This window comes from Heterodontus francisci, unplaced genomic scaffold (assembly GCF_036365525.1).
Source record: "Heterodontus francisci isolate sHetFra1 unplaced genomic scaffold, sHetFra1.hap1 HAP1_SCAFFOLD_1403, whole genome shotgun sequence".
Classification (NCBI taxonomy): Eukaryota; Metazoa; Chordata; class Chondrichthyes; order Heterodontiformes; family Heterodontidae; genus Heterodontus; species Heterodontus francisci.
The window spans coordinates 26,938-46,050 of record NW_027140157.1 but is presented as its reverse complement, the minus strand read 5'-3'; the positions used below and the strand labels follow the sequence as shown (position 1 = coordinate 46,050).

Genomic DNA, 19,113 nt, shown 5'->3' with positions numbered 1-19,113 from the left:
GTCAGCAAAAAAAATTGATACCAGATCTCTGCATGTGTGCTCTCCACAATCTCAGACTGTGTTACCTAACCTGGGTAACAGGCTCGAGAGGTTGGGGTCGGGGGGGTTCGGTGGGGGTGCTGAATGATAGCGAGGAGGAAAGCTGCGGACTGCAGGTAGATATCAATGGACTAGTCGGGTGGGCAGGCAGGGGGCAAATACAGTTCAGTCGGGAGGAGTGAGAGGGCTCCCTTTTTGAATATTTCAATTGAATCTGCCTCCGCCAAGCTGATCATCAGTAAAGTGAGGGAAGGTGTCATCGACAGTGCCATCAAGCGGCACTTGCTTAGCAACAACCTGCTCAGTGACGCTCAGTTCGGGTTCCGCCAGGGCCACTCAGCCCCTGACCTCATTGCAGCCTTGGTTCAAACATGGACAAAAGAGCTGAACTCATGAGGTGAGAGTGACTGCCCTTGACATCAAGGCAGCATTTGACCGAGTACGGCATCGAGGAGCCCGAGCAAAACTGAGGTCAATGGGAATCGGGGGGGGAAACCCTCCGCTGGCTGGAGTCATACCTAGCGCAAAGGAAGATGGCTGTGGTTGTTGGAGGTCAATCATCTGAGCTCCAGGACGTCACTGCAGGAGTTCCTCAGGGTAGTGTCCGAGGCCCAACCATCTTCAGCTGCTTCATCAATGACCTTCCTTCAATCATTAGGTCAGAAGTGAGGATGTTCGCTGATGATTGCACAATGTTCAGCACCATTCGTGACTCCTCAGATACTGAAGCAGTCCGTGTAGAAATGCAGCAAGACCTGGACAATATCCAGGCTTGGGCTGATAAGTGGCAAGTAACATTCGCGCCACACAAGTGCCAGGCAATGACCATCTCCAACAAGAGAGAATCAAACCATCTCCCCATGACATTCAACAGCATTACCATCGCTGAATCCCCCCACTATCAACATCCTGGGGGCTACCATTGACCAGAAACTGAACTGGAGTAGCCATATAAATACCATAGCTACAAGAGCAGGTCAGAGGCTAGGAATCCTGAGGCGAGTAACTCACCTCCTGACTCCCCAAAGCCTGTCCACCATCGACAAGGCACAAGTCAGGAGTGTGATGGAATACTGTCCACTTGCCTGGATGGGTGCAGCTCCAACAACACTCAAGAAGCTCGACACCATCCAGGACGAAGCAGCCCATCCACAAACATTCACTCCCTCCACCACCGACGCACAGTGGCAGCAGTGTGTACAATCGACAAGATGCACTGCAGCAACGCACCAAGGCTCCTTCGACAGCGCCTTCCAAACCCGCGACCTCTACCACCTGCAAGGACGAGGGCAGCAGACGCTTTGGGAACACCTCCACGAACAAGTGCCCGTCCAAGCCACACGCCATCCTGAGTTGGAACTATATCGGCCGTTCCTTTACTATCACAGGATCAAAATCCTGGAACTCCCTTCCTAACAGCACTGTGGGTGTACCTACCCCACACGGACTGCAGCGGTTCAAGAAGGCAGCTCCCCACCACCTTCTCAAGGGGCAATTATGTTGTCTCTCCAGGTTCCTCCAACCGAAATGAGCCACTTCACGTTTCTCTGCACTAAACTGCATCTGCCACCTGTCTGCCCATTTCGGCAACTTGTCTGCGTCCTTTAGAAGTCCGACACTATCCTCCCAGCAGTTCGCAATGCTTCCAAGTCTCAGATCATCTTTGAAAGCGTGCACTGCGATGTATCTAATTCATATAAATCCGGAAAAGCCCAGTAAGGAAGGGAAAGTGAGCCGAGGGCTGGGATATAAGAGCCCGCCTTGTGCAGGAATGACGGGAAGCAGGAGTTAGACTGCAGTTTGAAGACGGCGGGCGGTTCTGGTCACCGCGCAGCAGGGAGAGTGCGATGGCACTGGACGGGAGGGAAGCAGAGGGAGATTCACGTTGTCGAGGACTGGAGAATTTGACGGGGAATGATTTGGCCGATAGGAGGTTAAAGGGCGAGGGGAAGGGGGAGGCTTTCTGTTGTCTGTCTCTCGTGGTGCTTCCGCTGCCTCCGCCTGGCCGAGGGGGCGTCCCGGTAACCGCGCGGAGTTCGCCCTGCGGGGGCTTCTCCGCTTCACTGCCGGGCTGTGTCAGCTCAGGACTCCTCAGGCAGCCGGTCTGAACCTGGTCTCCGCTCAAAGTTCAGGGTGTTTTGGAGATAGGACCTGTTTGCTTTTTTTGAAGTTGGCGGAGGCAGGGAGAAGGACAAGGGTGAAGGGGGTTGAAGGGCGTGGGTGGAGAGATTGGCAGAGCTAACTTTGCAAACCACAGCTGGATGGAAAGTTACTGGGCTTCCCAAAGTTGTGGGGTGGGCGCAGGACCTTTATAAGCCCTGTTCCCGGGAGCAGTCAGACAGAAGCTCGGGCTCGGAAGACACCTCGAAAGCATCGCAATCTGCACCAAGGCTTTCGAGTGGCGGTGACTGATTCAACCGTGACAATGTGGTGAGCAGCTCTTTTCAGTGTAGTTTTACTCTGTATCTAACCTCCCGTGCTGTCCCTGTCCTGGGGAGTGTTTGATGGGGGACAGTGTAGAGAGAGCTTTACTCTGTATCTAATCCCCCTTGTGCTGTCCCTGTCCTGGGGAGTGTTTGATGGGGGACAGTGTAGAGAGAGCTTTACTCTGTATCTAACCCCCCCCGTGCTGTCCCTGTCCTGGGGAGTGTTTGATGGGGGACAGTGTAGAGAGAGCTTTACTCTGTATCTAACCCCCCCGTGCTGTCCCTGTCCTGGGGAGTGTTTGATGGGGCACAGTGTAGAGAGAGCTTTACTCTGTATCTAACCCCCCGTGCTGTCCCTGTCCTGGGGAGTGTTTGATGGGGACAGTGTAGAGAGAGCTTTACTCTGTATCTAACCCCCGTTTTTTTTTCACAAGGTGACCTTTGTACCCCAGGCCCCTTTTATATTTTTCACATCGTGGGGGGCCTTTATCCCTCAGGCCCCCTTTATGTACATATTTACAGTTTTAAAATAACTATTAAAACCAGATAAATAAACAAAAAACTCAAATTAAAATGCCATTCTCGGCGTCGACGATGCACTCCAGTCCCTGCGGTGCCCACCGGTCGCGGAAGGCCCCGAGCGTACCGGCGGGCACCGCATGCTCCTTCTCCAGGGACACCCGGGCGCGGACGTAACCGCGGAAGAGGGGCAGGCAATCGGGGAGGACGGAACCCTCGACGGCCCGCAGCCTGGAGCTGTGAATTGCCACCTTGGCCAGGCCCAGGAGCAGACCGACGAGGAGATCCTCCTCCCGGCCCAAGCCCCTCCGCTCCGGGTGCCCAAAGATCAGGAGCGTGGGACTGAAGTGCAGCCAGAACTTGAGGAGCAGCCCCTTCAGATACTCAAATAGGGGCTGCAACCTCGCACACTCCGTATAAACGTGAAACACGGACTCGTCCAGGCCGCAGAAAGTACAGCTGGCCTGGGAGTCCGTGAACCTACTTAAAAGTCTATTGCACGGGACTGCTCTGTGCAGCACCCTCCACCCCAGGTCCCCGATGTAAAGGGGGAAGACTCCCGCATAGAGAGACCTCCATCGGGGTTTCCCTTCACCGCCAGATGGCAACGCGGACCGCCAGGGCGTGTCCGGCCGGCTGACGAGGGCGAGGAAATGGAGAGTGTGCAGGAGGAGCCCATACAGGAAACCCCTCCGCGCCGATTGGAATGGCACGGAGGGCATTTCCGAGAGGCGGCTCGGGTTGTGCGGGACCGGCTCCCGAGGAGGGTTTCGGGGCCTGGGTCCGATGAGCAGTTCCGGCCGAGCGGGGTTCAGCTCCACCGGGATCGCTCCGCACTCCCGAGCCCCCTCGCCACCCGCAGTGAGGGGCGTCCCGGGGGTTTCGGCTACTCCTCCGCCCGCCGGACCATCCCCGGAGTCGGCCGCCCGGACAGCTGAGGCACTCTCCTCCGCCGGCGGGGGAGCGCCCTGACTGGAGGCGACCATGTTCCAGACTCGGAATAGATCCCGGTAAAAGACAGGCAACTCCCTCAGAGAGGCACGGCTAACAGACTCCACCGGGAGCTGCGTGTCGTCTTGAAGGCAGTGACACTGGCGGAAAAAATACGTCGCCAGAGCACACCATCTGGGAGGACGCTCCACGTACAGGTATCTCTGCAGGGTCCGAAGGCGGAGAGTCGCAGCCTGGGGGCGGACGCACACCAGCGACTGACCGCCCTCCTCGATCGGGAGACTCAGGACCGCGGCAGAGACCCAGTGTTTCCTCTTGCGCCAGAAGAAATCGACGAGTTTCTTCTGGATCTTGGTGGCAAATACAGGGGGCGGGGCCAAAGTGACCAACCGGTACCACAACATGGAGGCCACCAGTTGGTTTATGACCAACGCTCGGCCCCTGTAGGAAAGCACTTGGAGCAGTCCTGTCCAGCGCCCCAGCCGAGCGGTGACTTTCGCCTCCAACTCCTGCCAGTTTGCCGGCCAGGCTTCCTCAGCGGGGCTAAGGTGGAGTCCCAGATAGAGGAGGTGCGTGGTGCTCCACGCAAAAGGTGTCATCTCCTCCGGCAGGGAGTCCACCCGCCACTGACCAACCAGGAGTCCGGAACATTTCTCCCAATTGATCCTCGCAGAGGACGCGGCAGAAAAGGTCTGCTGGCAGTCGCGCATCCTCCGCGAGTCAACGGGATCTGTGATTGCGAGGAGCACGTCGTCGGCGTAAGCCGAGAGGACGACCCGCATGGCCGGCTCGCGCAGAGCCAATCCCGTCAACCTCCTGCGAAGCAGGCACAGGAAGGGCTCCACGCAGATGGTATACAATTGGCCGGACATGGGGCAACCCTGACGCACTCCTCTCCCAAATCGAAGGGGCGCCGTCAAGGACCCGTTAACTTTGACTAGACACTCTGCGGCGGCGTATAAAAGTCGGACCCGGGCCACGAAATGCGGCCCGAGTCCGAAAGCGCGCAGAGTCCCGAAAAGGTAATCGTGATCCACCCTGTCGAACGCCTTCTCCTGATCGAGGGAGAGAAAGGCGACCGACTGACCAGTCCTCCGGGAAAGATGGATCAGGTCCCGGACCAGGTGGATGTTGTCCTGGATGGACCGGCCCGGGACCGTGTAGGACTGGTCGGGGTGGATCATGTGGGCCAGCAAGGAGCCCAGGCGGGTAGACATAGCCCGGGCAAAGACCTTATAATCCGTGCTGAGGAGGGAGACCGGACGCCAGTTTCTAAGCAGGCGGAGATCGCCCCTCTTCGGCAGCAGGACGATGACCGCCCTGCGCCACGAGAGGGGCATCTCCCCGGTCGCCAGGCTTTCCCCCAGGACCCGCGCGTAATCGTCCCCCAGGACGTCCCAGAACGCCCTGAGGAACTCCACGGTCAACCCATCCAGCCCTGGGGATTTGCCCCTCGAGAGCTGGTGGAGGGCGCCAGTCAGCTCTGCCAACGTGAGCGGAGCCTCCAATCCTTCGGTGCCCTCCGGGCTGACCTGCGGCAGGTCCTCCCACAAAACTCTGCGCGCATCCTCGCTGGACGGATCCGGAGAGAACAACGCACTGTAATAAGTTAGGACCAGGAGGCCCATTCCCTCCGGATCCGTGATGGAGGATCCGTCTTCGGATCTGTGATTGCGAGGAGCACGTCGTCGGCGTAAGCCGAGAGGACGACCCGCATGGCCGGCTCAATGAACTGCTTACGGACCCCCCGCCATTTTTCCAGCGAGTAGAAGAAGGGTGAGGCGCGGTCCAAATCTTCCAGGATCTGGATCCGCGACCTCACGTACGCGCCTCGGGACCCTATGAGCTGCAGGTCCCTCAGCGCGCCCTTCTTTTCTTTGTACGCCTGCCACAGGGCCGGGTCCGCGACGGCATGACCGAGGCGGGACTCAAAGTCGAACACCTCCCTCTCAAGGCGCCCGATCTCGGCTTCCCGCCTCTTGGTCGACCCCTTCGCGTGCTCCTGACAGAAGACGCTGATGTGAGTCTTGCCCACCATAGCCTCAAGGAGGGGAAGCCCCCCTGCTTCCTTCTCCAGTCGGCCCAGAATCGACAGAACGAGTCCCGAAATCGCTCGTCCTCCAGCAGCCGGTTGTTAAAGTGCCAATACGCGGACCCCGCCCGCGTGCGGAGCGGAGTGAACTCCGCCCACACCAGGCGGTGGTCCGAGCACGGAACCAGCCGCATGGAGGCCGCCGAGACGCGGGAGACGTACGCCTGCGAAAAGTACAGGTGGTCGATTCGGGACCCTCCTCCTCCAGACCTCCACGTGAAGGCGCTGGAGTTGGGTTGGAGATTCCGCCAGACGTCCACCAAGTTAAGGGAGCTGATCAGTCCCCTCAACTTCTCCACCAATGCTTGGCCGCGCTGGGGACCGGAGCGATCCCCCACCTTGAGGGTGCAGTTAAAATCCCCCCCGAGGATGATGCACTCGCCGCTATCGATGGAGCTCAAGAGAGCGGACACTTCTTCAAAGAAGCGCGCTTGCAACGCGCCGGGCCTGGGCGCGTACACGTTCACAAAGTGGAGCGGCACGCTACCCAGGCGAACGGCGAGGTGGAGCAAGCGGCCCGGCACTAGCTCCTTGACCCCCAAGATCTCCGGCTGAAAAGTCGGGGCCAACAAGATAGCCACCCCACTAGAAATAGGGATGAGGTGACTCATGTAGACCCCACCCTGCCACTCCAGGAGCCAGGTGGCTTCGTCTCCCGGAACGGTGTGGGTTTCCTGCAGAAAGCTCACCGCGTATCTCCCTTCCCTAAGGACTGAGAGATTGTGAAATCTGCGGTGAGCCCCTCTGCTGCCGTTGATGTTGAGGCTGGCTATGGTTATCTTCATGTCAAAGGTACTTAAAACCCGTCACCAACACCTCACTGTGAGGAAGGAGTGGAAGTGCACCTGGCCTTCCACTCCCCCAGCAACCCATTGAGGAACACATTAAAACGGCGCCTCTCAACCAGTTTCACGTCCGCGCGCTTGCCCGCTATCTTAAGGGCGGCACGGACGGACTGGATGATCAGCGCCAGATTCGACCAACGGTCGAGGGCCAGCTGAACTTTATTGCGGCAACCCCTGCAAGCCGCGAGAAAATCCCGGAGTTCCGCCGTGGGGACGAGAGGAGATTCGGTGGGAAGCACGAGGGACTCCACCACCTCACTGACGATGTAATCAAGATCATCCTCCGTGCCCCGCACCGAATCCCCATCCTCCTCCGGGTCGTCACCGCCAGCGGCCGACACATCCACCACACACTGTGGGGCGGACGTCCCGGCCGTGCCAGCTGGTCCCGCCTCCGTCACGATCCCACCCCCAGGATCGATGGCGGAGGAGTCTTCTCTGGGTTCTATTGTGAAACTGGAGCCTGTAGGCACCAGCGGATCAGGACCCCCCTCCACCTCCATCCCCAGGCCAATGAGTGGTCCAGGGGAGACAGAAGTTCTCGACTCCGGAAAACCAGCCGGAGCCGAGACTGGAGGCGGAGAGAGGAGGCCATCTCCTGCTCTGCCAGCACCCACAGGTCCAGCAGATGGGGCAGCATTCTCGGTTATAACCGGGTCAGGTGTCTCTAGGTTGGTGGTGGACTCCGGCTGGGAGGGCCGACCCTCTGGGGCCTCACCCTCCCCTTCATTCAGGGCACCCGACCCAGTAGCAGTGGCAGAATGGGCGGCGTCCCCAGGCTCCCCCACCACAAGCAGGGCCCCACTTACTCCTTCAGGAGGGGCCTCATGTCCCAGGGCCTTCCCCTCCCCTCCATCCTGAGGAATAGGGAGCTCCTGCCCGGGCTTTGCAGCCTTGGTGGTGGCGCTCGGGGGAACCTGAGGACCAGAAACAGGAGGCAGCTCCCCTCCAACAGATGGGCCCTGCGCCTCAGGGCCCTGTGTTATTTCTGTGGAGGGGTGCCTTCTCCTCTTTTTCGCACTTGGGCGCGGAGACTCAGAGACCTCCATGTCATCAGAGGCCTCCGCCTCCGCACCCTCCTTTTTTTTGGTCACCCTGGGCCTGAGCCCAGCCCTGGGACAGGTGGATTCCATGGGAATGGGCTTTGGGCTGAGCTCAGGCTCGGGTTGTTTCAATGTGTCCAGGGGACGCGCCTCTTGATGTTTCTTTTGCCTCCGCGTCTTCCTTCCACTCGGACGGGCACTCCCCTCCCCGCTGGAGGCTGTGAAAACCACAGCCTCCGGAACCGACTGAGCGGTGTCTGTTGGATGTGTGGGGGGAGTGGGAGGACCCTGGGCCGCCGAGGTGGAGCTGGCGGCCGGGAGGTTGGGGCAGTTCTTACGAACATGCCCCACCCCCTTGCAGACGTGGCACCGCGCCCCGTCCGAGGTCCAAAAGACGCGGTAGGCCGTCCCCTGGAACTCCAAATTAAATTGGCCATCCGAGTCCTCCTCCCGCTCCAGCTGCATAAATAACTGGCGGCGGAAGGAGTAGACATGTTGGAGGCTGTGCTCCCGAAGACCAAGCCGGACTGGGGTGATCCCCGACCTCACCTCCCCCAGATGGTGCAGGTGGGGAAGGAGGAGCTCACTGGGAATAAAGGGCGGGACGTTTGATAACATTATCCACTGCACAGTGGCCCCTAGAGGGTCCACCGGCAGGAAAGTCCCACCCACAGTGAGCCCTTTACTCAGGGCCAGGGACACCGCCCGCTCGATCTTCAGGAAGAACACAGCCTTCCCGTACATTTTTGAGGCTGCCACAATGGCCGAGGGGCCGACAACCTCGGCCATTGCCTTTACGCAGGCCTCTATAGACATATTGGGGTGGGGATAGCTCTTTACCCCATGGCTTGAAGTGATTAATTTAAAAGGTGACGGGGTCACACGGGCGGCCACAGAGGCTACAGCCGCATGGGTATGAGAAGGCCCCGCCACCGGTGATGATGGGCTTGCCAATGGCTCAAGAGCCAAACCCACCCCCAATTTACAGGTAAGCAAGCAAACAAACAAAGAAACCAACTCGGCGGTTTGGGGGGAGGCTGAGGGTACACAGGAAATGGGAAACACAGGCTGCAAGTGATGACTTTGCTTTTTTTTCCCCTTAAAGGGTGGTACTCAGAGCACTGTAACACTTCTGGTCTTCCGGTTGTGGGAGGGGTCTTCACCTGGGTCAGCCGAAAGCTGCCCAGGCTCTAGTTCGATCCTTATGTCTCTATTAGCCAGGCAGCTTCAGCTGACTCAGGCTGGGCAATTGGGGTGGGGAGGGAGCTTCCCTGCAACTTTAGTGCAACTGCACAGCTCCCTGCAGAATCGTATTGCCCCCACCCCTTGTTCTGCTGGCCTCTTTCACCTCCCACAACAGTCCAAACGAAATGAAAGCTTGGTGCTCGACACCCACCTTGAAATACAGCCTTTTTCAAAGCCTTTCCTCCTCTGCAGCAAAAGTTGTTGAAAGGTTTTTTTTTTGCAGTTCCCTCCTCAGCTCTCCCTCTCCAGCAACTGACTGCAGCACTGTCGGCTGCACCTCGTTGAGGCACTCAGCACTCAGTATTCCCAATCAGAGAGGAGCCAATCCCCCTGCTGTACCTGTCCTGGGGAGTGTTTGATGGGGGACAGTGTAGAGGGAGCTTTACTCTGTATCTAACCCCCCGTGCTGTGGGGAACGGAGAGGTTGTGTGTGCAGGAGTGATATCTATCCCTCCGCTTTCTGCTGCAGGCTCATTCTCCTTCAGTCGATCCTTCTCGGCACCCTGAGCATCTCTTCAGCGGACCACCATAACATCAGCTACGCACATGGTAAGTCTGTACACCATGTGTGCCCGACCGGGCACCTTCAGGAGATTTTTGCGCCCTGTCTCTGAGGCAGAGGGGGCCGTGGGTCGGAGGGTCAGTACCGAGGGAGCGCCGCACTCTCGGGGGGGGGGGGGGTCAGTACTGAGGGGGCTGCGCACTGCCGGAGGGTCGGTACTTTGTACTCAGTAACAGGGTGGCGCACACACAGTTATGACCGAGACGGGCGGAGTGCACTGTTAATTCAGTCCCGCTTCTCCACAGGTATCACAGCATATCATTACAACTAAATCTCAAACAATCATGAAGGAAATCTCGATACGAATTAGAGTCATGGGGTCATAGAGTTATACAGCACAGAAGCAGGCCCTTCGGCCCAACGCGTCTGCGCCGACCATCAAGCACCCTTCCAATCTAATCCCCTTTTCCTGCACTTGGCCCGCAGCCTTGTATGCTATGGCGTTTCAAGTGCTCATCTAAATACTTCTTAAATGTTGTGAGGGTTCCTGCCTCCAAAACCTCTTCAGGCAGTGCGTTCCAGATTCCAACCACCCTCTGGGTGAAAATGTTTTCCCTCAAATCCCCTCTAAACCTCCTGCCCCCTACCTTCAATCTATGCTCCCTGGTTATTCACCCCTCCGCTAAGGGAAAAAGTTCCTTCCTATCTAACCTATCAATGCCCCTCATAATTTTGTACACCTCAATCAGGTCCCTCCTCAGCCTTCTCTGCTCTAAGGAAAACAACCCTTGCCTTTTCAGTCTCTCTTCATAGCTGAAATGCTCCAGCCCAGGCAACATCCTGGTGAATCTCCTCTGCACCCTCTCCAGTGCAATCACATCCTTCCTATAGTGTGGTGCCCAGAACTGTACACAGTACTCCAGCTGTGGCCTAACTAGCTTTTTATACAGCTCCATCATAACCTCCCTGCTCTTATATTCTGTGCCTCAGCTAATAAAGGCAAGTATCCCATATGCCTTCCTAACCACCTTATCTACCTGTGCTGCTGCCTTCAGTGATCTATGGACAAGTACACCAAGGTCCCTCTGACCCTCTGTACTTCCTAGGGTCCTACCATCCATTGTATATTCCCTTGCCTTGTTAGTCCTCCCAAAATGCATCACCTCACACTTCTCAGGATTAAATTCCGTTTGCCACTGCTTTGCCCATCTTCCCAGCCCATCTATATTGTCCTGTAATCTCAGGCTTTCCTCCTCACTATTTACGACACCACCAATTTTCGTGTCATCTGCGAACTTACTGATCATACCTCCTATATCCACGTCTAAATCATTAATGTACACTACAAACAGCAAGGGTCCCAGCACCGATCCCTGCGGTACACCACTGGTCACAGGCTTCCACTCGCAAAAACAACCCTCGACCATCACCCTCTGCCTCCTGCCACTAAGCCAATTTTGGATCCAATTTGCCCTGGATCCCGTGGGCTCTTACCTTCTTAACCAATCTCCCATGTGGGACCTTATCAAAAGCCTTACTGAAGTCCATGTAGACTACATCAACTGCTTTACCCTCATCTACACATCTAGTCACCTCCTCGAAAAATTCAATCAAGTTAGTTAGACACGATCTCCCCCTGACAAAGCCACGCTGACTATCCCTGATTAATCCCTGCCTCTCCAAGTGGAGATTAATCCTGTCCCTCAGAATTTATTCCAATATTTTCCCAGCCACTGATGTTAGACTCACCGGCCTGTAATTACCTGGCTTATCCCTGCTACCCTTCTTGAATAATGGTACCACATTCGCTGTCCTCCAGTCCTGTGGCCAGAGAAGATTTGAAAATTTGTGTCAGAGCCCCTGCAATCTCCTCCCTTGCTTCACATAACAGCCTGGGATACATCTCATCTGGGCCTGGGGATTTATCCACTTTTAAGCCCGCTAAAAGCACTAATACCTCCTCCCTTTCAATGCTAATATGTTCAAGTATATCACAATCCCCCTCCCTGATCTCTACACCTACATCGTCCTTCTCCATAGTGAACACAGATGAAAAGAAATCATTTAAAACCTCACCTATGTCCTCCGGCTCCACATACAGATTGCCCTAATGGGCCCTACTCTTTCCCTGGTTATCCTCTTGCCCTTAATATACTTATAAAACGCCTTGGGATTTTCCTTTATCTTGCCCGCCAGTGTTTTTTCATGCCCCCTCTTCGCTCTCCTAAATACTTTTTTAAATACCCCCCCCCCCCCGCACTTTCTATACTCCTCGAGGGCCTCTGCTGTTTTCAGCACTCTGAATCTGCCATAAGCCTCCTTTTTTCCCCCCCTTATCCAATCCTCCATATCCCTGGATATCCAGGGTTCCCTGGACTTGTCGGTCCTACTCTTCAACATTACGGAACATGTTGGACCTGAACTCTCGATGTTCAAAGATCAACAGTAGAAGGCTTCACATAAGGTCGTCCCTCAGGGTGTGCAGCAACAAAGATATTCTTAGGTCTTCCAGCAGCAATATCGCAATAAAAGGTTTCTGGCGATATTCAGGATTTCTTAAAACACAGGAGGCAACAGGAATCACACTTGATGCAGGGCTTATTTACGGAGAGGTAATACCCCTTACTGGGTCGTCTTCCGATCTCCAGGCAGGTCAAAATCAAAAACAAATTTCAAATGTCTAAACCCTGTGGCTTTTAAAGTTCTTTGAACAATCTATAAAGTTTAGTAATTTCCAAATGTCTGAATATCCACTGAAATCCTTTTCAAATTTTAAAAACACAGAATCCTAAGTTTTAATGCAAAAATAAAATAAATCCTCTTGACAACACACAAGAGACAGATAAAGAGGAAAAGGGGTACGTGGTTTTCAAGTAAGGTAGGGCTTGGCGGTTTGCGGGAAATCGGTTGAATTCTCTCGGAGGTCAAATACTCACTGGTTGCAGGCCCGAGATGCATGCAGCTTTCTCTCACGGTGGAACGTTCAATTTGGAGATAGAGGATCACTTCCAATTTCACTGCTGCGTAAGTTAAAACTGTAGAATTTACAGCAGGACGCCTTAGTTTCTGGGTTGCTGGAACTTTCGCCCAGCCCCGAGCTGGACAAACTGTTTGGTAATCTTTCTTTTGGGGTGTCCCTCTCCGCAGAGATACGTTTAAGATCAAAATGGTCCTCGTCTCCCAACAGAGGCAAGACGTTGGATCTCGCACCCTGTGGTGACCCACAAAAACCCGGGATGTGGCTACTTCACACCTTCTTTGTTTCAGAAGAACCCATTCAATTCGGGAATGTTTCAGGGTGGGTGTAATTGACACCTCTCAACCTGTTTGGGCATCCTTTGTTCCAAAGAGATACTGTGGCAATGTTCGAGTGCCCCACTGTCTTAGGGCCGGCGCTGAGGGAGCATCACACTGTCGGAGGATCAGTACTGAGGGAGCACAGCCCATACTAATCATGTCTCTCCCCTGCCATCTCATCTAGTTCACTGCGGTGTCCCAGAGAACATCACGCACGGACACTACGAGTATCTGACCCACCAGGAAGATGACACCTACTTGTCCGTCATCAAGTATTCCTGTGACGGCCCCATCTACCATCTCGAAGACCCGGAGGAGGGTGAGTTCTGGGAGACGGGTGCACCGGTGCCCAGCTCCCATGGACCCGGTAGGAACCAAGAACACCGGGAAATCTTGGGGAGTTGGGGGTCCAGATTTAATGAAGCAGAAACTCAAAGGGAAAGGAGCTCAACCATGTGCCAATTGACAGAGGGGAGAACAGATCAGGAGGTGAAATGCTGAGGGACTGGAGTGGGGATAGGGGATTGACAGCCACTAGCACCAGTCCTGGGGAAAGGCGGAGCTGTTCCAACTATAGAACAGGCTATCTTGGATCAGGTATTAATAAGCTTTCGCAAAGGGGGCTCTGGGGAAGAGTGATCATAATAGAGAATATCATAATGAATTTGAGAGTGATTTAGTTAAGTCTGCAATTCAGGTTTAAAACCTAGAGAAAGCAAACTAGGTGGGAATGAGGGGCGAGTTGGCTGAGGTAGATTAGGACGCTGCATTAAGTTATGTGAAGTCGGCATCCTCTACCTCAATTCCAACCTCCCCTCCCCCTCTCTCTGTCCCATATTCCCCATCCTCTCCCTCTGCTGAATCCTCCGTCAGACCCTCCCCAACCCCTCCCTCTACCCAATCGCCCCACCTTCTACCTGTGCCCCACACCCTGTACCCTCCGTCACCCCCTGCCCAACCTCTCCTCCCGTCACTCTCCACAAACCCCTCCCTTTGTCCCACCCCGAACCTCTCCCTCACCATCTCCCTTCATTCCAGCCTCCCCGAAGACCCCCCCCGTCGCACTCACACCAACCTTTCCCTCACTCCCACCTACTCCCCATATCCCCCACTCCACACATTCTCTCCATAGCCCTCAATTCAGACCTCCTCCAGAAGTCCCAAAAGGTTCTCCCACCTCTCCCCCCCCCCCACCCCCCCCAATTACACTCTTGCCCTCAGTACCCTTACCTACCAACACGTTGAACCCATCCAGGTAATTCCCCACATTGTGGATGCAAAACCCGCAAGAGAGACAGAGAGAGAGAGGGCAGGGTGGGAGACCTGGTGGATGAGCTGGGCGTCCGGCGGGTGGCGAGGGGAGGGATGAGTGTGTGCCACCTCCAAACTCTGCTGTTTCTCTCTCCTCCAGCTGTGTATGTCTGCACGCTGCACAACAAGTGGAAGAACTCCAAGTTGTTCTACAACCTCCCAACGTGCCACAAAGGTAAGGAAAAGACCCGTCAGCCCTCAGCAAACAGTCCGGGAGAGGGACAACCCCTGCCCCGGAAACCTCCCTGCCTTATGCCCCAGCGGGAGGCCGGCCTCCAGTCCCCGGGAGGAGATGGAGCTGAAGAAATTTACTGGGACGGTACCAGGGGAAGAAGCTCCTCAGTTAATGTGGGGAACCCTGAGACGCTGGTGTTCGAACCCACTCGGAGCACTGTGCACAGTTCCGCTCTCCATATCCCTGAGTTAGACCACACTGGGAGCACGGTGCACAGTTCCACTCTCCATATCCCTGAGTTAGACCACACTGGGAGCACGGTGCACAGTTCCACTCTCCATATCCCTCGGTTAGACCACACTGGGAGCACTGTGCACAGTTCCACTCTCCATATCCCTCGGTTAGACCACACTGGGAGCACTGTGCACAGTTCCACTCTCCATATCCCTGAGTTAGACCACACTGGGAGCACGGTGCACAGTTCCACTCTCCATATCCCTCGGTTAGACCACACTCGGAGCACTGTGCACAGTTCCACTCTCCATATCCCTCGGTTAGACCACATTCGGAGCACTGTGCACAGTTCCACTCTCCATATCCCTCGGTTGGACCACACTGGGAGCACCGTGCACAGTTCCACTCTCCATATCCCTGGGTTAGACCACACTGGGAGCACCGTGCACAGTTCCACTCTCCATATCCCTGGGTTAGACCACACTGGGAGCACAGTGCACAGTTCCGCTCTCCATATCCGTCAGTTGGACCACACTGGGAGCACCGTGCACAGTTCCGCTCTCCGTATCCCTCAGTTAGACCACACTGGGAGCACTGTGCACAGTTCCGCCCTCCATATCCGTCAGTTGGACCACACTGGGAGCACTGTGCACAGTTCCGCTCTCCATATCCGTCAGTTGGACCACACTGGGAGCACTGTGCACAGTTCTATTGTTCAGTTGGACCTTGCCCGGGATTGGCTCGCATGGGGAATTTCTTGCTCTACTTATTGAAAGTCATTTTCATTCCCAGTTAGCTGTCCCGTTCCCTCGGATATCGAGCACGGCCATTTTGAATACTTGTCAACCTTCGGAATCACAACATATCTCTCCGCCATCAAATACACCTGTGATGCAAACCACCATGAGAGAGATTTCAGTGATGAAGGTGAGACTCGAATAGGGTGTTAAAGGATGGGAACAGTCGTGAGGGAGTGCCGCAGCGTCAGAGGGTCAGTACTGAGGGAGTCCCGCAGCGTCAGAGGGTCAGTACTGAGGGAGTGCCGCAGCGTCAGAGGGTCAGTACTGAGGGAGTGCCGCAGCGTCAGAGGGTCAGTACTGAGGGAGTCCCGCAGCGTCAGAGGGTCAGTACTGAGGGAGTCCCGCAGCGTCAGAGGGTCAGTACTGAGGGAGTCCCGCAGCATCAGAGGGTCAGTACTGAGGGAGTCCCGCAGCATCAGAGGGTCAGTACTGAGGGAGTCCCGCAGCATCAGAGGGTCAGTACTGAGGGAGTGCCGCAGCGTCAGAGGGTCAGTGCTGAGGGAGTGCCGCAGCGTCAGAGGGTCAGTAGTGAGGGAGGGCCGCACGATCAGAGGGTCAGTACTGAGGGAGTGCCGCACTGTCGGAGGGTCAGTACTGAGGGAGTCCCGCACCGTCGGAGGGTCAGTACTGAGGGAGTGCTGTGCTCTCGGAGGTAGGTAGAGGCGAGGTGGTAGAAGAAAGGGGAGGGTAGATATGTGGAGTGGAAGAGGGTGAAAGAGAGCACAGGAGAGACATGTGGATTGCAGGAGACTGGGTGAAGTTACATTGTTAAGTCTCCTGGTTTCTGACTCGTGTGTCCTTTTGTTCACCCAGGAGTCTATGTCTGCACAATCGAAGGGAAGTGGAGGAACACAGACTTGGATTACGAGTTCCCAGTATGTGAACCAGGTAATATCAGATATTATATCGACGAGTGTACCGCAAAGATAGTCTAGGACTGTGTTAAAGAGGGAGTCTCTCCGTCGGGGATCCCTGTTAAAGAGGGAGTCTCTCCATCAGGGAGCCCTGTTAAAGAGGGAGTCTCTCCGTCGGGGAGCCCTGTTAAAGAGGGAGTCTCTCCATCAGGGAGCCCTGTTAAAGAGGGAGTCTCTCCGTCGGGGATCCCTGTTAAAGAGGGAGTCTCTCCGTCGGGGATCTCTGTTAAAGAGGGAGTCTCTCCGTCGGGGATCCCTGTTAAAGAGGGAGTCTCTCCGTCGGGGATCCCTGTTAAAGAGGGAGTCTCTCCGTCGGGGACCCCTGTTAAAGAGGGAGTCTCTCCGTCGGGGATCCCTGTTAAAGAGGGAGTCTCTCCGTCGGGGATCCCTGTTAAAGAGGGAGTCTCTCCGTCGGGGATCCCTGTTAAAGAGGGAGTCTCTCCGTCGGGGATCCCTGTTAAAGAGGGAGTCTCTCCGTCGGGGATCCCTGTTAAAGAGGGAGTCTCTCCGTCGGGGATCCCTGTTAAAGAGGGAGTCTCTCCGTCGGGGATCCCTGTTAAAGAGGGAGTCTCTCCGTCGGGGATCCCTGTTAAAGAGGGAGTCTCTCCGTCGGGGATCCCTGTTAAAGAGGGAGTCTCTCCATCGGGGATCCCTGTTAAAGAGGGAGTCTCTCCATCGGGGATCCCTGTTAAAGAGGGAGTCTCTCCATCAGGGAGCCCTGTTAAAGAGGGAGTCTCTCCATCAGGGAGCCCTGTTAAAGAGGGAGTCTCTCTCCGTCGGGGAGCCCTGTTAAAGAGGGAGTCTCTCCGTCAGGGACCCCTGTTAAAGACGGTGTCTCTCCGTCAGGGACCCCTGTTAAAGACGGTGTCTCTCCGTCAGTGACCCCTGTTAAAGAGGGAGTCTCTCTCTGTCAGGTAGCCCTGTTAAAGAGGGAGTCTCTCTGTCAGGAACCCCTGTTAAAGAGGGAGTCTCTCTGTCAGGAACCCCTGTTAAAGAGGGAGTGTCTCCGTCAGGGACCCCTATTAAAGAGGGAGTCTCTCTGTCGGGGACCCCTGTTAAAGAGGGAGATAATGAGTGCCCTGGATTTCCTGCCACTTTCTTCTCCTCACTCTGTGTCCCTCCTGCCTCTCTCTCTCTCTCTCTCAGTTGAATGCGGGAAACCCATCGAATCCATGGATGTTCATCAGAGAATAGTCGGGGGTAGCCTGGCAGTCCACGGAGACTCTCCCTGGAGCGTTCGGCTGCAGTACCTGGACGAGGATCTGAGTAACGGAGCCCTGATCGACCACCACTGGGTTCTGACCTCTGCACATGCGCTTCACGCACACAAGAAGGAGGAGCTCCTCGCCCATCTGAAGGTGTATCTCGGAGTGGAGGACGAGCGGGCGATCAAGGCCACGACTGCCATGCACGTCGAGGACGTGGTCTTGCACCTCAGGCCTCGGGACGCGGTCGAGTATCGCAACGACCTGGCCCTGGTCAAACTGAAGGAGGAGGTCTCCTACAACAACCACATCATGCCCATCTGCTTGCCCGAGCACGACTACACCGAGCAGGGCCAGGTGGGCTTCGTTGCCGGGTGGGGGAAGGGCGAGACGGAGGCGCCCACCGCCCACCTGCGCTACGTGGCGCTGCCCGTCGCCAACACCACCGAGTGCCAGGCGTACTTCGCAGAGAATCACCCGCAGTTCTTTCCCAATGACTTCCCCAACATGTTCTGCACGGAGCCCTCGGCGACTTCGAACAACGTGTGCAAGGGAGACTGGGGGGCCGCCTTCGCCGTCGTGGAAAATGGCACCTACTACGTGGACGGCATCCTCTCCTACGACGGGCCCTGCGCGACGGAGAAGTACGGCGTGTACACCGATGTGTTTGACCACATGGACTGGATCAAGAATACAATTGCCTCTCATTGAGGGAGGCCGGTGGGCGGGGGGTGGTGGGGGAAGAATCCTTTCCCGCCATCGGCATCTTCAATCAATCAGAGCTTCAATCCCGTTCGAAACACACCCTGTAATTCTGGGAATTCAGTAATAAAATTCTTGGAATTTCCTCCGTGTTTGTCCAATTCTTTGTCCTGAATCTTTCCCGCCTCGTCCATTGCCCTTTGCTTCCCGCCTCTGAGCCAATTTGGGATGGCACTTCCCACTTTGACAGGGAGTACGTGGGATTTTACTTCCGTGACCATGTGGGACCTTCTCAAAAGCCTTGTTAAACTCCAGATAGATGACATCAACACACACCCCCATATCGACCCTCCTTGTTGTCCCCCTCAACAAATTCAATCAGGTTAGTCGGACATGATCATGCGATGTGTTTATAAATGAAGATTTATCCTATCCCTTGGAATTTTTTCCCAATAATTTTCCCAATCAGAGGTTCGGCAGACAGGCCTGTAACTACCCGATCAATCCCTTCCTCCCTTTTTTAAATGATCTAACCCACTTCTCCACCTGTCCTGGGGAGTGTTTGATGGGGGACAGTGTAGAGGGAGCTTTGCTCTGTATCTAACCCCCCGTACTGTACCTGTCCTGGGGAGTGTTTGATGGGGGACAGTGTAGAGGGAGCTTTACTCTGTATCTAACCCCCGTGCTGTACCTGTCCTGGGGAGTGTTTGATGGGGGACAGTGTCGAGGGAGCTTTACTCTGTATCTAACCCCCGTACTGTACCTGTCCTGGGGAGTGTTTGATGGGGGACAGTGTAGAGGGAGCTTTACTCT

The 19,113-nt window shown here is 55.6% G+C and overlaps 1 protein-coding gene across 1 annotated transcript; it reads left to right on the top strand.

Moving 5' to 3' along the window:
• The first annotated feature begins 2,297 nt into the window (after positions 1-2,297).
• Positions 2,298-18,445, top strand: LOC137358963 (haptoglobin-like). Its single transcript, XM_068025129.1, has 7 exons — positions 2,298-2,469; positions 9,630-9,709; positions 13,144-13,278; positions 14,371-14,445; positions 15,472-15,606; positions 16,293-16,367; positions 17,540-18,445. The coding sequence occupies exons 1-7, from the start codon at positions 2,465-2,467 to the stop codon at positions 18,307-18,309; spliced, it is 1,275 nt and encodes a 424-aa protein (XP_067881230.1). The 5' UTR covers positions 2,298-2,464; the 3' UTR covers positions 18,310-18,445.
• The last annotated feature ends 668 nt before the right edge of the window (positions 18,446-19,113 follow it).

Coding starts and splice junctions, on each gene's coding strand:
- LOC137358963 (XM_068025129.1), top strand. Junction 9,710..13,143: donor TAACATCAGCTACGCACATG/GTAAGTCTGTAC, acceptor CATCTCATCTAG/TTCACTGCGGTGTCCCAGAG. Junction 15,607..16,292: donor GAGAGATTTCAGTGATGAAG/GTGAGACTCGAA, acceptor TTGTTCACCCAG/GAGTCTATGTCTGCACAATC.